A 12,889-nucleotide genomic window follows, 5' to 3' on the forward strand; every position below is an offset into this window, starting at 1 on the left:
CCATTTGAGAGCAATTCTGTATAGGAATACATTTTATCCAAACTGTAGACTAAACCAACATTTATTAAATATTTAGCATGAAAAATCACAGTATGTGTAAAAGTACTTTGACAAAAATACATTGGCAGCTTCCTTGATGATGATACTGTAGTTAATCAGTTTAAAGCAAAGTTTGACTTGAGAGAGAATGAGTTTCTCATAACAGCCTTGGTTCACACTGCACATTTGCCGGGTGGATGGATTAATACAATACAGTAGTTTGTTGGATTGATTTCTTGCTCGATTGTATTAGCCCAGTTGAGGTCAAGGACAGGATACCAGCAGTGCTGAGTAAAATTCAATTATTTCTGTTCTGAGCTCTGCTGAGTCACCTGTTAGCAACCGAGTCACTGTGCTGCTATTTGCTATCCGATTTTATAATTTTTGTGATTGCTTCTCAAGCTGCAAAACAAAATGGTTCCATTCTGAGCCAGACTCTTTGTCTTTCTGTTCGCTGTACAGCGCGGGTAGCAGTGGTGAAGTCAAGGGACATGCACTGGTCTCTGCTGGCACAGAGAGACCAGAGAGACATCAGCCTGAGCTCACTGCGTATGCTGATTGTAGCAGATGGAGCTAACCCATGTGAGTCCATCTGCAGATTCTCAAACACCCTGAAGTCACAAGAGATTATCATTGATTTTTATTTTGTTTGAATTTGCTTGTTTGACGGTGTGTGTCTATGTGTGTCTGCACATTACCATAGGGTCGATATCATCGTGCGATGCCTTCCTCAATGTGTTCCAGGCACGTGGGCTGCGACCTGAAGTGATCTGTCCATGTGCCAGCTCTTCAGAAGCCATGACTGTCGCCATCCGCAGGTGAGCTGCCGTTACTGCATTGTATCAGTGCAATCTGCTGTTATATCACACTTTGGTATAGAAGCTGGATCCTGCAGGGAGAGGAGGATGACGTGTGCTTCTATAACACAGGGACAGAAACCACAATTTAGAGCTTTTAGAGCTTTCCACTGATCAGCTCAGTTATAAGGAGAATTATGATGGCAGATATACTAACACTAACTAATACTAACACATGCTTCACATGGATAAATTAAATCTGTTTTTAAATTATTGCCTTATATACATGTATGAGAGTATATGATTTTAGTAATGTGATTTGTCTTCTTTTCTGATAGTAGTGCTATAAAAAGGATGTTGTTCAGTGGCAGTAAATGGTTCAGGCTGCTATTTTAAACACCCTACAAACTATATTACATATTTGTATATTTTGCTTATTGTGTGAGGCAGAGGAAATGAAAAGAAATAACTCACAGCGCTGGTTTCTTACAGCTGTGGCTATCTTTAACTGTGTATAACTGTGTTTGGCTGTAAAGAGAGAAACTGGAATAATGTGTGTGTCCTACAGACCTCCAGAAATGGGTGTTCCTCCTCCAGGGAAGGCAGTGTTGTCTATGAGTGGGCTGAGCCACAGTGTAATCCGTGTGGACACAGAGGAGAAACTCTCTGTCCTTACAGTTCAGGACGTGGGACAGGTTATGCCTGGAGGTACAGTGCACCATGTTGCTTTTTGACATTTTGCCATTACTGAATGAATAAACATGCTAACAATAAAGATAAAAGGTAAAATACAGTTTGTGTGTTTATACCACAAAAAAAGGGGTGACCTGGTCAGATCTGATGGAAAAAAAGACTAAATTCCAAACTCCCAGTGTTAAGTCCTTAGTCTCAATGTGTGAAGAAAAGTACTCTTTACCAGAAAAGCTTCTGTTCTTTGTTGTACTTTTAAAACAGAATATCAAATAACTTTATTAACAGTAATAAAAATGGTTAAAATCAAAATGCAATTAAACAATCAAATATTGATGATAAATTATGTACTACTAAAGCACTCCAAGCAGGAATATGTACGCCAATGAAGATATCTACAGTACAACATATGATTATTTGTTGTTTTGATGTCAAATTCTCCCATCATCTTTGTGTGTCTCCAGCTGTGGTTTGTGTGGTGCGGGTGGAGGGCACACCTTATCTTTGTCAAACAGACGAAGTTGGAGAGATTTGTGTGAGCTCAGGTAGCACTGGTGTAGCTTACTACGGCCTCCCAGGCATGACCAAGAACGTCTTTGAGGTTAGTGCTTTACTTCTGCAACTGTTCTGGTGGGAAAAAAGCATGCTTTAGGTATCGCTAAGTACTATATTAATTAAGTTAAACTATTAAGTATGTAGTAACAGTTCAACTTGTTTGTTTATAGAGTACTGCTGGATAAAACCTTACTCAAATCAATTCAGTATCCAAACACACACATAGAACTTTTTGTACTTATTTCTAGTAGAAATATTGATATCTTTATTTATGTATGTGGTTCATGTTGCAGACCATACCAGTAACATCATCTGGGGTCCCCATCAGTGATAGACCCTTCACCAGGACCTCACTGCTGGGCTTTGTGGGACCAGTAAGTTGCACCTCCTTTAATTGCATTATGTTGCTGTTAATGTGACCAGAACATGAAGGTCTGTGAAAGCTCGTGTAGAGGATCAGTTCTCTCACATCAGGGGGCTTTGTACCATTCAAATAGTTTATGTTCCGATTGTGAGGAAAGAAAAAGCTGGGGGATGGAATCAGGGTGATTATCAGTTGACAAATTGTGATGCAATTCTGCTGAAAGCTGTTTTTTCCTTTAAGGACATGGAAGCTTAGTGATATTACAAGCGCTCAGTAAACCTACAATGTCTCAGATGCTGAACTGCACATTGTTTGGGTGCACTAATAAATCTACCCATCTAACTAAACAACTAAACTGCATGTTCTTTGTGTTTCCCCAGGACAGCCTTGTGTTTGTTGTGGGAAAGATGGATGGCCTGATGGTGGTCAGCGGGCGGAGACATAACGCTGACGATGTAGTCGCCACAGCGCTGGCAGTAGAGCCCATGAAGTTTGTTTACAGGGGGAGGTAAAGAAGCCTGAAAGTTTTAAGAATTAAAAATTCGACATCTATTTATTGTTATTTCTTATATCAAGAGTCCGTCTTATCTGCACTGTTGTCTCTCTGAGGACAAACAGGACATCAGTAACTGAGTGGTTTAATGGAATGAATACAGTCAGTTGTAATTATGTTGTTTGTTTTGTTCTAGGATTGCAGTGTTTTCGGTTTCTGTGCTTCACGATGAGAGGATCGTTGTTGTGGCAGAGCAGAGGCCGGATGCCTCTGAAGAGGACAGCTTCCAGTGGATGAGCCGTGTACTTCAGGTGCTGACCATGCTCTGTCTTTTTCACATTTTATCATTTAGTGGCATCAAACTAAAGGACCTGTAGTTTTCTCTTATGAAGTGCAATTCAGTTGCACCTGGATAATATTACTCTTGATTGAAATCTACAATATATCACAAGGTCATAGATTGATTAAGAGCTTTCCAGAAACCTTTCAGAAGTGTTAATATAAATTATTATAATTAAAATAAGGGAACCTACCTTCTAAGAATAACTTAAGTGCTCTCCATATGTTTCCAGGCCATTGACAGCATCCACCAAGTTGGAGTGTACTGCCTGGCTCTGGTGCCTGCCAACACGCTTCCTAAAGCTCCTCTGGGTGGCATCCATATATCTGATACAAAACAGCGCTTCCTGGAGGGCTCTTTGCACCCGTGCAATGTTCTCATGTGCCCTCACACATGTGTCACCAACCTGCCCAAGCCAAGACAAAAACAGCCAGGTAACCCTCCAGATGTGTTTGTGTTGCCGTCGTGTGAATGTTGGTGCTAACTTAACTGGCATATATGATAACATTGTTTGGTTGTGCTGGACAGAGGTCGGTCCTGCTTCTATGATAGTGGGTAACCTGGTGGCGGGCAAGAGGATAGCACAGGCCTGTGGGAGAGACGTGGCACAACTAGAGGACAATGATCAGGCACGTAAGGTAGTTAGTCACCCTCATTTCACCCACACCACATCTCTACACATTTACTGCAGTCACAGGTAAGCATCCATATATGGGGGAGAGGAATCACAAATAGATTTGTGCTTCACACACCTCTCTGCTGTCCTAATGTGTTAACAAATATCTAAATTAATATGAGCTTCATCCAACTTTTGGTTTGACCCAGATTCCATTACAATCATTCAGTACTCTCATCAGCTTCACTTGTCACATCATGAGTCATCATTGTCTATTGACTTTTTTCTGTGGTAATTTGATTTCTCTGCATTTACACCTGTTTCTCTCTCTCCCCTATAGTTCCTCTACATACAAGATGTGCTACAGTGGAGAGCTCAGGCCACTCCAGACCATCCGCTGTTCCTTGTTCTCAATGCTAAGGTACTACCTCAGGGGCTGGTGTTTTTGTAAAATGCATTTTGGCTCACATAGGGAATATATGTATGTTTGATATAGTACATTCTTTGCAATATAAGTTGAGAGGATGTTTACAGATAACTATTTATCACTACAACGATGGCTATTTTTGGCTAATATAGTTAATACCTGATAAATCAAGTCAGTTTTTTAATTAATCCAAAAATCTTGTAACTTTTAACTAAAGATTTTTTTTTCCTATTTATAAATTTTCTGCAATGGATATTAAATACAAATCTTCAGACTAAAACGTTGCTCAGTTTAAGACAGTGAGTGATCCTTGAACGTTTAGATCTGTTAAATAATGAAAACTAAATGTAACTTGTGTTCTTTTCTTTTGCTTTTCAGGGCACAGTGGCTAGTACAGCCTCCTGTCTGCAGTTGCACAAGCGGGCAGAGCGGGTGGCAGCAGCGTTAATGGGACGCCTAAACACTGGAGACCACGTAGCACTTGTCTACCCACCAGGTAGTTCCATCAAGCCTTTTAAGACACAGTATTACAAATATGTGTTGCTGTTTTTGTTTTTCACAATGCTAACAAAAAACTGCAAATTAAGTTCTTTAGTTTATTCAGATGTTTTATTGTTCAATTATTTTATGAGCCACAAACAATCTGTCTTGACCATAAAAACATATATGGTCTAGTGCTGCTGAAGTGGGATTGTTGGGTTTTCTATATTATATTCTATATTATTAATATATAATATATGGTTGTTGTTATATTGTGTGGGATTTAAAATCTTAATTTGTAAAAAGCCTTAAGCTTAAAGTAAATGAACTTGAATTCAATTGCCTATGTACAGGAATTGACCTGATTGCCACCTTCTACGGTTGCCTGTACGCTGGCTGTGTGCCTGTCACTGTCAGACCCCCACACCCCCAGAACCTCGCCACTACGTTGCCCACTGTCAAGATGATTGTTGAGGTAAGAATGCCAATTTAATCCTTATAAACATAATCATTACAATTATTAAACCTGATGAAAGTCAGCTTGAACAGATCTTTCTTAAGTCAGGATACTTTTTTTTCTAACAGCAAAATATGTGAGTAATGCAAGTCATGTAATATATGTATATGTAGTAATTATGCAGTGTCTGTTTGTTAAAGGTCAGTAAGTCGGTGTGTATCCTAACCACCCAAGCAATAATGAAGCTGCTGAAATCCAAAGAGGCTGCTGCTGCTGTGGACATCAAAAGCTGGCCCATGGTGCTGGACACAGGTGAACTACACACACACACACACACACACACACACACACACACGCTAAGGTCTCCTGTTTATTTTTCTTCTTAACATTTTAGTGTAAATTTATTTAGTACAGAGAAGAAAAACTTTATGTCCTCTGTTCTCCTTTGTTTGTCCTCCAGATGACCTGCCCAGGAAGAAGAGTGCCCAGATGTACAAGCCCCCAACACCAGAGATGTTGGCTTACCTGGACTTCAGTGTGTCCACAACAGGCATCCTAGCTGGAGTTAAAGTATGTTGAATATTGTTGTAGATTTAAATAGTTTTTGTGCTATTTTTTCATATATCAAATTTTGTCTGTGAGATGTTTTGACAGGGTGATGTTAATAGACTACACCTGGTATGGTCCCTACAGTAACAGCTCATTGGTGTTTAGTGATACACATGAGTGGGACAGTGGACTTTTAAAGTTTTGATGCATCACTCTGTGTGTCATATTGTCTCCCCTAGATGTCGCACACTGCCACCAGTGCCTTGTGTCGCTCCATTAAGCTGCAGTGTGAGCTCTACCCTTCCCGGCAGATCGCCATTTGTCTGGACCCCTACTGCGGCCTTGGCTTTGCTCTCTGGTGCCTGTGCAGGTAAACCTGCAACATCGAAAAACAAAAAAGATAGTATACACTGAAATATTATCACTAGAGTTATTATGACTGTGTAAGTTGAAGAAAATGGAACAAAAAAAAAAAAAAAAAACAACTTCTGTGTGTTCTCAGCCTCTTTGTTGCTGTTATGCTTTTGTTGTAGTGTGTACTCGGGCCACCAGTCGATCCTAGTTCCTCCTTTAGAACTAGAGAGCAATGCTTCTCTGTGGCTTGCTGCAGTCAGCCAGTACAAAGTGCGTGTCACCTTCTGCTCCTATTCGGTCATGGAGATGTGCACCAAGGGCCTGGGTTCACAGACAGAAGCACTCCGGGTCAGTTTGTCTTTTCACTTGTTTAATGGTGGTGTCACTGAGGAAGCCACAAACTACAGCATTTTCATTCATTCTGTTCCCTTTGCTGTTTATGCCACAGTGTGGTAATTATCAATACAAAATTGGGGCACTTGGATGAAACACTTCACTTCTTTATCTGTGTGCTCATTACTATCTGCAGGATTTGAGATTTTTTACAGATCATGTCTGTGGTTTAATGAGTAGGATCTAAAACAAACGTTCCATTAAATGCATCCTGCCAGCTCTTAATTTCACATTTGTCTTTTCAAACTGAGATTGTTGCATTAGCCCTATAATTACTGTTTTCATTACATTTTTAGCGTTTGTTGATACAACTGTTCTGTTTTTTTCTCCATCTCCAGTTGAGAAATGTGAACCTGTCTTGTGTGCGCACATGCATGGTGGTAGCAGAGGAGAGGCCCAGAATTGCACTCACACAGTCCTTCTCAAAGATCTTTAAAGACCTGGGGCTCTCACCACGTGCTGTCAGCACCACCTTTGGCTGCAGGGTGAACGTGGCGATCTGTTTGCAGGTGAGCAGCTGTTGAAGGGTGTAGAGGAGGTGGAGGAGGAGGGGAGGGGTGGTTGGGTGAAGAGGTCTGTCCTTCCCACACTCTGTTTTGGGAATGCCTTTGGGCAATATCTTCAAATTTAGCACAAATGTCCATCCAATCACAAGAACAGGTCAAGGTTGTTCCAATTTGGCACAATCGTTCTTTAAGAATAAGTGATGAACTGATTCAGTTTTGCTGCTCAACGGTCAAGGTCACTGTGACCTCATGTATTTGTGTGTCCCATTCTTGTCAACACTTTAACTCTAAAAACACTTTGGGGGAATGTCATAACATCTGGCACAAATATCTACTTAGATCCATGCAAGAACTTAGAACTAAAATATAGAGTCTGCATGTAAACTACAACTTGAGGGCTTTGTGGGGGTATTCAATTAAGATGCAATAACTTTAGCTTTACATTCTCTTGTAACAGTTTACGATTTTATCATAACGATAATCTTTGAGATATTTAGTTAGCGAGCTGACCGCAATCTCAAGTCATCATATTTTTTCGTTTCTCTTGTGACCCTTAAATGTTCTGTTACAATGGTTTCTCCAATCCCTGGTGATGTTCGTTGTTGTGTGCATGTCTGTCCTTGTATATAAATATAAATATACATATTTATCTATCTGTCCTGCCCTGTCCTGTCAGCCCAACAGGTTAGGGAAACTGGCTGAGCAGGTACTGTGGGATAAGAGTGGCTGTTTGCACATCTGGCTGCTGCTGGGTCCGTGTGTGTGTCTGTTGTTTTCCTTGCATGATTCTTTGATCATTATTTCTCTCTTAGTTTTCCTTTCCTTTAGCTTCATGCTATTACAGTACATATATTATGAGCTAGCAACATTAACTGTTCAGTGATCCATTTGTTTTAGGAATATTTCTAACTGGAAATTCTAGTCATTTACTCTCATACATTACCGTCATTGCAACACTTAGCTTTGGTATTACTCTTAGTTAGCAGTAATATTAAGATATATGTAATTATTTGTATAATTAATTTTCTTATGATCCAGACTTTTTGTGAGAATCGGTTTTAGCTTTTATTTTTTTCCTCCCTTCAAATTAGTGAGATTTCAGTTTTTACAAAAAATCATCATTAACAAATGCTACCCACACTTTCTATTAAGTTCTGTTTATTAAATTAATATACTGATCAGGTTCATGAAGGGAAATGTTGGACATTAGTGATGGGATTCAGAGTGCGGTCTTTGTTTTGTGTTTGTTTGTTTTTTTGGCTGAGACTAATCTCTGGATTGAGTCTTATGATGTTTCCAAAACACAGGTGCTGAATCAGTCTGCTCTCTGTTTGGTTTTGACCTCACAGATGTCTATACAGTGAACCATTGCTAGCTTATGGTATGGCTATACAGCAATGGGAAAAAATGACTAGTCTAATTGCACATAATGATGACAAATGCCAAAGCAGAGCGAATGAATATCTGGGAACCAGAATCTGTACTTGAGAAATTTTTCAGTTAGAAGTGGATGTACATGGCTTCAAGACAATCAAAACAAATGATGCTCAGTGAGAAAACTCCTGACATGTCTAGACCTTTTTTGTTGCAGAAAATAAACTTACAACCATTCATATCAGTCTTTTTGGCTTCTAATAACTAGCACTGTAGCTTTTCCCACCTTTCTTACCTGTGCAGAGACCAACTGGCAGAATTTAAAGATGTGAATTTAACTCTGCAGGTATATTCCGTGTCTGTGGCTACATGGTTGAGTTTTGCCATTATCTAACTATAGTAGCCTGGCTGGTTGGCTTCTGGCTGCCCCCCTTGCTTTGTCAGCAGTTGTGTCATGAGCAGCTTCCACCTCCCCTCCACTCAGGCAACAAACAGCATCTGTTAATGTCAGTGTAATATGAGTAATAGTATTGACTCATGTTATGCTTGATTTCTTCAGGGCACAGCTGGACCAGACCCCACCACCGTTTACGTGGACATGAGAGCTCTTCGACATGATAGGTAATGGTTTCCACTGCACTGTCACTACAACAGTAGTCTGAGATGTAAAAGTTGACTTAATCTGATGCAAAGTGCTATTATAATGCTAGTACAAAATAGGAATAGGAACTAATTGTTGTTTTTACTTTCATTAGTTGAATCTTTCTTTTTATTAAATGCAGGTAAATGAAATGTGCTCTTTTTTTTTGAAAATGAAAGGATGAACATGCTCATTCTCTCTTTTAATCTTTGTCTTCTCAAGGGTTCGCCTAGTTGAGAGAGGGTCACCACATAGCTTACCACTGATGGAGTCGGGGAAGGTGCGTCATCATCACACTACTAACAACTGTGACTGTAATGTGAATTCATGAGTTTGTCATTGTACAAGTACAGTGAAAATGAATGTGTATATTAAAAATATGTAACATGTATGTATGTATCTAATACAAATATGTATAAAGACATAATAATATATAGATATATAATACTGAGAGTCTATGAGAGGTGAGGAAGCAGTAGTCATCATTGTGTTTGGGGTCTGTAGCATTGTCCAAGAGGGAAGGTGTATGATGTAAATGTGAGTAATTACGTGAGTGATACCCTCTCACTATGTTACATGATGGCCAGTCTTTTCTTAACCTGCTTTTTTAAATTTGAAATATGGGTGTCTGCTATTGTAGATCCTTCCAGGAGTAAAAGTGATCATTGCCAACACAGAGACTAAAGGACCCTTGGGAGACTCCCATCTAGGAGAGGTGAGTCATAAAGTAAATCTGATGAGCAGATTAACACAACATTTGATGAACAGTGCTCTGACTATAGCTGGTCCTTTCTCTAAACTTCCAACAACCTCACACACTCACACACAGGTTATTAAGTTGACTTTGACAATGTTCGTTTTTGTGTGACACTGTCATAAAGGTGTAAGAGTGTGTGCTTGAACAGTCTAATAAATGTGAAACTTTGACAATATACAGTACATCCAGTATATACGTTACATGTTGTTCTGTTTGTGATAGATCTGGGTGAGCAGTCCTCACAATGCCACGGGCTACTACACAGTTTATGGTGAAGAGGCGCTGCATGCTGACCACTTCAACACCAAGCTCAGCTTTGGTGACACCCAGACTGTGTGGGCGAGGACAGGCTACCTGGGCTTCCTGCGGCGCACTGAGCTGACTGATGCCAGTGGAGGTGAGAGTCGCTTACATTTTTTTTCACCACAGAGAAGTTCATATATTTCCTAGCTCCTTCTTTACCTGTAATGTAAAGAAGGAGCTAGACTTCAATTCCATAACGTATCATCATAAACTGACATCTGTCACTGTGTGTGTGTGTGTGTGTGTGTGTGTGTGTGTCTCAGAGCGCCATGATGCTCTTTATGTGGTGGGATCTCTTGATGAGACTCTGGAGCTGAGGGGAATGAGGTATCACCCAATTGACATTGAGACCTCTGTTATCCGTTCTCACAAGAGCATAGCTGAATGGTGAGATATTTACATCAATTATACACCAGTAGATGATTATTGTTCAGTCTGAATAATTTGTGTAGTCAGAATTTATTGATTTAAGTGTAATTTAAAATATTATTGTAATGACTCCTTTTTGTGCATTTATTGTCACCTTCCCTTTTTCCGCTTCTCCTCTTCATCTACTTCCCTACCTCCTTGCTCTCTTCTTCCCTGCGCTCATCGCATTTTCACTTTGTGCCATATCTTCTTTTGCTTTGAATTCCCTTCCTCTGTTCCTTCCCTCCATGCATGCGTCACCTCCTCCTCCCTTCAGCGCGGTGTTTACATGGACGAACCTCCTTGTGGTGGTTGTGGAGCTTGAGGGATCCGAGCAGGAGGCTCTGGATCTGGTGGCCCTAGTCACCAACGTTGTCCTGGAGGAGCACTACCTCATCGTAGGGGTTGTGGTGGTCGTCGACCCGGGTGTCATCCCCATCAACTCTCGAGGGGAGAAGCAACGCATGCATCTCAGAGACGGATTCCTGGCAGACCAGCTGGACCCTATATACGTGGCTTACAATATGTGAGGGCCCTGCTGGTGCAGTGTTACCCCTCCATGTGGCTTATGACACAGGACAATACATACAGAACTTATTGTAAGCCTGGCATCAGCATGGCTTCTTTAGAGAGTGAGCTGCCTTCTTCTTTCAGCTCACAGGAAGAACTACAGTATGAAAAATACATAAATGCAAAACAAAGAATTCCAAGAGATTTAAGATTGGCACAAACCTCATGTCTGTTTCTCCCGGTGATTTCTTTTTTCTGAGGGTGATTTGGGTTTGTTAAAGTTAGTTTTTGTACGTATGACTTCAACTTCTGACTCTTTAAACCCAGAACACCTTAGTAAAGGATAATCCTACACTGTGCCATTTACATCATTTAATTTTGTCAGTGTCCAAAATGATGAATGTTTGTTATGTTTGCCAAACATTTGTGCCATAAAATCGAACTGATGCCAGTACCAAACCCTGGTTTGGGCACTTTTGTTCAAACAAGCTCAAATATGTTTCTATTATGCTTTAGATAGAAAACGTGTGTCCCATGAGCTCTTGTCATTTCATCTGTGGGAGCAGCTCTTCAGTTTACTCCTGCACTGTGTTTTTTCTGCTCCACTGCAATTCAGATCAAGTTATAGCATCAACAGAGAAGCACAGCAGTGGTGTTATACAGAGGGCAGTTAGTGTTGTTTGTTGCTCATTGCAGCAGTAGTGCTTTAGTTTCTCGTGTCAGTGACAAAACAAATAATGTTGTGGTTTGACTAAATTGAGTTATTTTCTAATTCTACAATGTGTAATATTATAATTTTTTTCTGAAGAAAATGCAATACGAGTGGTGTGAAAGATACCGCTTTGAATGACTGCAGATGGTCAGTACGGATCATTCAGAGTCACAAGATGGAGAGAAATAGAATTGTTGCTTACTATTAGCAATGTGCCAAATAATATGAATTAAGCCTTAAGTGTTTTTTTTTTTTAATGCCTCGTCCTATCCCAGCTCCTGTTTAACTTAATTTTATCAGCTGTTGGATAGAGAAGGAATATGCAGAAGGAGTTTATTTATGGTAAATTCTGCTCTTGTTGCACCCAGATCCTCATCTTTTTGGCTAAGATGAATATACTTGATCCAAACATCAGCCATTACAAACACACACTCCATGACTATTTTAATGTTTGTCCCTTTTGTCATACGTGTTGAATGTGTGTTTTTATAGCAAACGACTGCAAGAAATTGTAATTTGTATGGGTTTGATGCAGAATGTCATAGCCTCATTTCAAGGTATATAAGGCTGAGTGAGAAATGTCAGTTGCATGTAACATGAGACATGTGTCTGCTCATAACATCTTAAGCTTCCATCTCATCATTTTGACTTGTAAAGATGAACTTCCCTGTATGTTGCTTCTTTTTATGTGTACATCCCTTCAGAAACAGGCATTCAGCCTGCTGTAACTATGTACAGGTTTCGTGTAAATTATTAACGGATGGAGGAGATGACAGGATGAATACCGCCAAGACTGAATCTAGGATATATGTCAACTTCTTCCCTAAACAAATGCCCGTTGTGGACATTGGGAAGAGACGAGAAAAGTCTTGTAAACATTTTTATAGAATGAAAAGACAGCGGGAACTGGCCACTTCAGGACAAGAAGCACACGTGAAGACACGGAGAAGACGGTTATTCTCTGGTGACTGTCACGACCTCCAGAGCAACCTTTTGTTGTTAACATATGGAAAGATACATTTGTCTGATACATGGTTAGTCGTCATTATTTTCATAACATGATTTCTTAATGAATAAAAAATGCTTTTAACTTAAAATATGAACAGCCAGGTGTTCTGTCTAATG

The 12,889-nt window shown here is 40.0% G+C and overlaps 1 protein-coding gene across 11 annotated transcripts in view; it reads left to right on the top strand.

Annotated features, from left to right (window-relative positions):
- dip2a (disco-interacting protein 2 homolog A) overlaps positions 1–12,872 on the top strand; it is a 67,680-nt gene extending 54,808 nt beyond the window's left edge. For 5 of the 11 annotated variants that reach the window (XM_026376152.1, XM_026376155.1, XM_026376162.1 and 2 more), the window contains 24 exons: positions 502–621; positions 743–857; positions 1,405–1,544; positions 1,991–2,127; positions 2,375–2,455; positions 2,826–2,953; positions 3,135–3,249; positions 3,511–3,712; positions 3,807–3,916; positions 4,235–4,315; positions 4,700–4,817; positions 5,155–5,276; positions 5,459–5,570; positions 5,719–5,828; positions 6,047–6,177; positions 6,341–6,509; positions 6,893–7,063; positions 7,737–7,766; positions 8,994–9,055; positions 9,297–9,354; positions 9,715–9,789; positions 10,054–10,228; positions 10,398–10,521; positions 10,820–12,872. In XM_026376152.1, coding sequence (XP_026231937.1) covers positions 502–621; positions 743–857; positions 1,405–1,544; positions 1,991–2,127; positions 2,375–2,455; positions 2,826–2,953; positions 3,135–3,249; positions 3,511–3,712; positions 3,807–3,916; positions 4,235–4,315; positions 4,700–4,817; positions 5,155–5,276; positions 5,459–5,570; positions 5,719–5,828; positions 6,047–6,177; positions 6,341–6,509; positions 6,893–7,063; positions 7,737–7,766; positions 8,994–9,055; positions 9,297–9,354; positions 9,715–9,789; positions 10,054–10,228; positions 10,398–10,521; positions 10,820–11,072 — 2,939 coding nt within the window. In that variant the 3' untranslated portion in view covers positions 11,073–12,872. Of the gene's footprint in view, positions 1–501; positions 622–742; positions 858–1,404; positions 1,545–1,990; positions 2,128–2,374; positions 2,456–2,825; positions 2,958–3,134; positions 3,250–3,510; positions 3,713–3,806; positions 3,917–4,234; positions 4,316–4,699; positions 4,818–5,154; positions 5,277–5,458; positions 5,571–5,718; positions 5,829–6,046; positions 6,178–6,340; positions 6,510–6,892; positions 7,064–7,736; positions 7,767–8,993; positions 9,056–9,296; positions 9,355–9,714; positions 9,790–10,053; positions 10,229–10,397; positions 10,522–10,819 lie in introns of those variants that run through there. The other 6 variants (XM_026376153.1, XM_026376156.1, XM_026376154.1 and 3 more) reach the window with 5 other exon arrangements.
- The last annotated feature ends 17 nt before the right edge of the window (positions 12,873–12,889 follow it).

The sequence above is a fragment of the Anabas testudineus genome, chromosome 21 (genome assembly GCF_900324465.2).
Source record: "Anabas testudineus chromosome 21, fAnaTes1.2, whole genome shotgun sequence".
NCBI lineage: Eukaryota > Metazoa > Chordata > Actinopteri > Anabantiformes > Anabantidae > Anabas > Anabas testudineus.